This window comes from Eurypyga helias, unplaced genomic scaffold, assembly GCF_000690775.1.
Source record: "Eurypyga helias isolate BGI_N326 unplaced genomic scaffold, ASM69077v1 scaffold47467, whole genome shotgun sequence".
NCBI lineage: Eukaryota > Metazoa > Chordata > Aves > Eurypygiformes > Eurypygidae > Eurypyga > Eurypyga helias.
This window is the reverse complement of record NW_010263281.1, coordinates 9,636-16,203: the sequence shown is the minus strand read 5'-3', so window position 1 is coordinate 16,203 and position 6,568 is coordinate 9,636. Positions and strand designations below refer to the sequence as shown.

Sequence of the window (6,568 nt, the reverse complement as noted above, 5' to 3'; positions counted from 1 at the left end):
CGTCGCTGCGGAGCGGGATGGGACTTCCCCACGGCGGGAGGCGCCGGGCTGTGCTGCCCCCGGCGTTTCCATTTCACTCCCCTTTACAGAAGGGTTTTTGGGGATGGTTGTTGTTGTGGGTGGGGTGTTTTGAGTGTTTTTTTGGTTGGTTGGCTTTTATTGCATAGAGCGTAGGGATTACCTTCAGTAGAATTAAGACATGGACAAGCTGACCTGTTTGTGGCTTTGGAAACGACCAGACATGAAATCGTGAGCAGTTTAAATGCAGAAGAAACTACCACTTTATGATCCATTCTACACTGTTTGATAATGCCAACATCATTGTCCGCATTTAATGATAAGTAGCAGGAATTATTGCTGATGCCAGAAGTTGCTTTGATGCCTACCAGCATCTCTTTCTTGTAAAAGGAACATCCAAGATTTTTGTGCCAGTAAACTGCAGCGAGACCAAGCTCACTAGTTGTAGTTCATCATGTGTTTTGTACTAAAGCTGCAGATGCAGCTTATAAATTCAGTCACTTAAAGATTTAGGTACAGTAGCATAAAATTCAGTGTTGTCTTGAAGATAATTTGTTTGTATTGATGCTATAACTTCATATCCTAGCAGTGACTCAGAACGAACTGCAGTGCTTTATTTTAAATTACAGAGGGGTAGCAGGAGAGGAGGAGTTTTCTGCAGCTGCCCAACTTGTCAGCTACGCACTACAGAAGCAGGATGCAAGCACAGCTAGACACAAGGAAAAATGTTTAAACTGAGTCTGCTTAGTCTTTCCACAGTCACATGACTGTTGTATTTTTATAAACCAAATGTGTACAGCAGCCTACAGTGTTGCTTTCCAATTACTGATTTCTTAAATTCAGAATATTTTTTACATTTTTCTTTGACAAGGTGACTTGTGTAAGAGCTTCTAGCCCTGGCCTAGACTAGCAAAAAGGGTGGTTATTATTTTCAAGCTTTCTAACACATAATAGGTAACTCTTAAATGCCGCTTATTTAATCCTGTACGGTAGCTGCTACCTTCAGAAATGCTTGCTGACAGTGGTGATGTCTATTGAGATTTTGTGGAGGTTGCCTTTTTGTAAATGGCCTCTTCCTGATCCAGAAAGGCCAGGGGTATTGCTATGGAGAGAGAGAACTATAAAGACTCTCCGTCAAAAATAGGTGAGTGGAGTTCACACATGGTTTTGCCGTTTACATGTAACCTTAGCTAAGGATTTACGTTCAGGAACGCAACATCCGATGATAGAAAATTATTTACCCAAACATTTGGAAAATTGTGATGCTCAGTAACTGCTGGGAATGAGCCATTTCGCTCTCCAGCTAAGCCAGCAGACAATTTAGATTTTTTTTCCCTCAATTTCTAGGATTTATAACTTAAGAATTGAAAACCATTTTCTCATGGTCAAGACACCACAGTTCTTCGGGAGGTCTCTGAGTATTTGTGACATTCAGTCCTCCAGATTGTAACAAACAGGTGGTTCTCCTACGCATAAAGTAAAGCTATTCTTGCTCAACTCAAGTTTATTTTGGATGCAGACAGATACAGGAAGAATCTGAGCTTGAAAGGTGAATGTTTTTATGATGTTGTCCATCTAAAATACTATGTTTCACAATAGAAACTGAAATGTAATGCTTGCTAGAGCCACACGTCCCATTAGGAGGCACCCAGTGTTGTATCCACTAGTTTTGTTAGCAGACTTGCACTGCATTTGGGTGATTGTACTCTTGGCACATCAGCTTAATGCTGCAAACTGTATTGCCCCATAGTTCTTATTAATAAGTTCCTTATTCAAGACTCAGCAAAAACTTGACAAAAGGTTAGACTCTCTTCGGACAATTTAATGTATTGCTTGCAAGTTTTCTTATGTAAAACCCCAAATCCATTCTCTGTGCAGATATGTGTTTAGTTTCTTTTGTGACTAATAGCCAGATGAGTCATGATGTTAAAAAGGTTGTTTTTCAGTCTATCCTGTTTTGACAAGCATATCCATCACAAAGCTTGGAATAAAGAAATAAGTAAATGAAAGTTGTGAGTAACTACTGGGCTTTTTTTTTTTTTCTTTTGGTCAATGTTGACTGACACAGATTTATCAACTACCTTTGTAGCAGGAGCTAAAACTCTGGAGGTATTACTACCAGCTGATCATTGCTGTGAGTTAAGAGGGAGCTAGTTACAAATCTGCATGTGCTGTAGGTGGAATTTCCATACGGTACTTAGTGAGGGCTGTTGTAAGAGCCCTAAAGATTTTGTAGAAGCTGAACCATCTGCCAGGTATAGAAACGGTGTGTAGTTCAGACAGTGACCAGTATTTAATTTAGAGAGGTGAAACGAGACCTCTTTCTTGCCAGTTCAGTGTGTTTACACTGTGAGGATGGTACTGACCTTTGCAAACATGCCATTCTTTTTTTTTTTTTTTCCCAAGCACAAGGCTCCATTTTCCTTCCATCTAAACCTTCCAAATGCTGAAAATATCTGTACTAATAAATCCCCTAACAAAACCTGTGAGCCCATCCCAAATGGAAGGTAAGCTTTTCTTAGCAGAGTGTGGATTTGTCAAAATGCTGTGTTTCTTGTGCCTACACTAGTTGTGAATCAATAGCGAGTGAAAAACGAGAAGTGGTGGGGTAAGGGAATATCATGAATGAAAAGTAACCCCTTAACTTTGTTTTTCCTTCCTTCTGAAACCAGTGCTTACAGCTGGCCATTAAATGTTTTTTGCTGTCTTAATCATAACTTCATCTACTATCCTCTACTCCTGGCATTGTTAAATAAATTCTTTTTCTTGCTCTCTCACCCCTGTCCTACCTTTGAACTGTACCCCATTAAGTGGCTGGGGAGTCTGACAAGGAGACTAGGACTGTGGGAGTCAGTATCCATGTATATGTAATTTGTGACCTTACCATCCGCAGAACCGTAGTAAGTAAATACATCGTTACGCCCCAAAGCCAGGTCCCAGAGAACTGCCGTAGCTTGTCACCCCTGGGAGCACGTTCCCTGCGCTGACCTGAGCAGCATCTTCAGGCGCACAGCAAGCCCCTGCCCAGGCAGCGCTGCTGCCCGCACCCAGGCGTGGGTGGCACGCCACTCGGCATCGAGATCACCGTCTCCACGCACGGTGATTCGGGAGCTTGCAGCCTCCTCCCTGCGGGTTGCCCTCGGAGGACTCCGGTGTGATGCCTGCTCCCTTCTTTAATGATTTCACGAGCTCTGCAAAAGCCAGTGAAGACAATTTTGGGAAGACATGTGGCTCCTCCTTTCTTGTTGCTGAGGTACATGGGAGACCAAAGTATTACATTATTTATAGGGTCTAGGGAGCTGACGGGATGATTTTTTTTTTTTTTAAATAGAACGTTCATGACAGTCCCACAGGAAAATTAGACTGCTAACACCTTTAAAAGATGGCTCTAGCTTAAGACAGACTTGTGTATTAAAGCTCTTACAGCAGTGTCTGCAGGTGAATTATTTGCCTCAGTGCTAGATAGGGCAAGTTTCTCTCAAATGCATGGTTGCAGTATCTTTCTTTGGATGGGATGTCAGTGGTGCTCCATTTTGCACAGATACCTAGACAACGTGATGGGAGTGGCGGAGAGGAAGTGTGAATGGCCTGTATGTGTGTGTATGCAGCTGTTCCCGAGGTACACAAGCTGCTGCTGCACCAAAATCCTTAATCTGTAACATACGTGCAGTTTAAGCCCCTCAGTAAACTGGTAGTTAAGTTACGCTGTCACTCAGGAAGTGACCTGTAAATAGTGCCATAGTCCTGTCAGTCTTTCTTCCTCCCTGGATACTGGCTCCTGCATTCATGCGCTGCCGAGGCTTGAGAAATCACGACTGCACCAAGTTGCAATATTCACTCACTTTAATAGCTTCACCCTGAGCAATAAAACAGTGTCATGGGAGGAACTTTGTACAGCACCAGGTGCCCGTGCACCTGCATTTCATGCTTTGGTGTAGGATCTGGGTTGGCAGAGCATTTTCAAGATGTTAGTGTCTGCATCCCATTGTTCTACACTGAGATCAGCGTTTGGAATGAGCTCAGGAACATGACTCCTTGTGCTGACTTGAAAGCTTCATCCTGTGAGCTGGCCTCCTACCTCAGAGGGACAGGGGTGCCTGCCTATGAAGTCAGCTGGAATCAGCATCACGGTTATGCCTTTTCCTTTTGAAAGGCTACTTGGATCCACTAATGTAAGATGAAGATCTGTTAAAATGCTTTAACTGTTTTCTAGTGGTGGGGAAAATGATGACGACTCTGACCAGAACTGGAAACCACCAGAAAATGACCTGATCCAGAAGTTAATAGCACAGATTGAATATTACTTCTCAGATGAGAACCTTGAGAAAGATGCCTTCCTTCTAAAGCATGTGAGAAGAAATAAGATGGGCTATGTCAGTGTTAAACTCCTCACTTCTTTTAAGAAGGTAAGCTCACTTTGTAAGACTTGAAGTGCCTTGTGTAAGCCTGAGAAACATAAAGTCATTAGGAGGGATTAGATGAAAATACCTTACAGAATTCCTCTTCATCTGCCTCTCTCAGGGGTTGATTCAATTCTGATGTGATGGTCAGGTTTGTTCTCATCAGGAACTTCAACTGCTGAACATGTTCACGATTGGCTAGGGAAGTTTTAAGTTTTTAAGCAACTATGCTTTTTAGCGTGGGGCATAGTAAGTGGGACATTGGATAAAATTCATTTCTGGATCAGGCTATTCATGAGTAGCTAAGTAATCCTGGTAAAGTTACTTTCTTGTCTCTGATGAGGGATGGTGAATCTCACCTTTGCAGGTGTTTGGAGATCCACAAGCTTAAAAGTAGTAGAAAGTATCTGGTAACTGAAGGTGAGTGCAGTTTGTTTGACATTAGAAACTCCTATGTAAATATGTGTATGTAACTTACTTCTACAATTACCTTAGAAACATTTTGTCAGTACTCTAAATCTGAGAATTTTGCAGAGCTATTCAGCCTGGAAGTTAAGGTAATCCCAGTTTCTTCTGACCACTTCAAACAGATGACACCTGTAACAGATAAACCCTTAAAAACACTGCTTAGAAATGGAGAAGTTCAGGGTTTTTTAAACTGACATTTTTGAGGGAGGAAAAGTCAGTTCAATAAAATGAAGTCCTAAACTTGGCAAAACTGCTTGTTTGGCAAATTTAGCAAAATAAAACTCACAGAACATGCATTTTGGTCATGGCTCAGACCTAGATACGGAATGACTGAACATCACTTGAGCAGCCTTTCAGAGAAAGTAAAGATTTTCAGTTTGAGATTCAGTGTCAGTTCCTATTTTCAGTAACTTCGACTGGACATGAGCTTTACAGGAGCTCACTGATGCCCATTATAGCAGGCAAACTGTTTACTTGTTCACTCAACTCTGCTACATAAAACCTAAATCCAGGTTTGTGTTTGTAGACTGGAGCCTGCATCTGCCTTAGGCTCTCTGAAGTTAGCTGGAGTGGATTTGATCAGCTGTGTTGCTTAACCTGTGTCTGTCCTCAAGGTGAAACACCTTACTCGTGACTGGAGGACCACAGCCTATGCTCTGAAGTACTCGGACACTCTTGAGCTCAATGACGATAACAGAAAGGTGAGAAGGAACACTCCAGTTCCACTGTTTCCAAGTGAAAACCTCCCTACCAGGATGTTACTGGTGTACGATATCCACATGATTTCTGAGCTGCAGGCTCTTAACAAACACGAAAATGGATGCATGCAGGAAAGGGTGATGGAGCATCTCCTCAAAGCCTTTGTAACTTTTGGTGTCATCTCCTCAGTTCGTATTCTCAAGCCTGGTAGGGAGCTACCACCTGATGTCAGGAGGGTCAGCAGTCGGTACCCCCAGCTGGGAACTCAGGACTGTGCGATCGTAGAATTCGAAGAAGTAGATGCTGCCGTACGTGCTCACGATTTCATGTGTGCTGAAGAGAAAGAGGCTGGCATGAAAGTTGTTCTGATAGGCATGAAACCGCCAAAGAAGAAAGTTCCCAAAGACAAGAACCGTGATGAAGAGAGCAGCAAGAGCCTTAAGAAGGCTAGATCCCTGAACAGAAGAGTGGAGGAGCTTCAGTTTGTTGGTGACGAATCTTCAGCAAATAGCTCCTCTGACCCAGAGAGTGACCCTACATCACCACTATCAGGACGCAAAAGGACTGTAGCAAATGCTGTGAGTAGTTTGAGCCCCATCATTCACCCCAACAACCATTTGAGTCCTAATGTGTCACCCAGATCAAGCCCTCGGAACAGTCCATCGTCACTGAGAAAAGTCACCAGAAAGTCTCCGCTGGCTGAAGACAGCAAGCTGAACACAAGTGCTAGCCCTGAAATTCCAAGGAAATGTATGGATTATTCCTCAGATAGCAGTATCACTCCTTCTGGTAGCCCCTGGGTCCAGAGAAGAAAAGCTCAAACAAGACAAGAGAAGAGTCCTGTCGGGAGCCCCATGTTGGCTCGGAAAATACAAAATGCAGACGGCCTCCCTGTGGGTGTGCTGCGGCTGCCTAAAGGCCCTGATGGCACTAAAGGGTTCCACAGCGCATGCGAGAGGAGGAAGGCTACAAAAAATGAATAA

The 6,568-nt window shown here is 43.2% G+C and overlaps 1 protein-coding gene across 1 annotated transcript; it reads left to right on the top strand.

Moving 5' to 3' along the window:
• Nucleotides 1-4,231: 4,231 nt before the first annotated feature.
• On the top strand, nt 4,232-6,568 carry LARP6 (La ribonucleoprotein domain family, member 6; the record flags this gene model as incomplete). Its single annotated transcript, XM_010155977.1, has 2 exons — nt 4,232-4,424; nt 5,501-6,568. Coding segments are annotated over 2 exons (1,261 nt in total), but the record flags the coding sequence as incomplete, so codon positions are not given.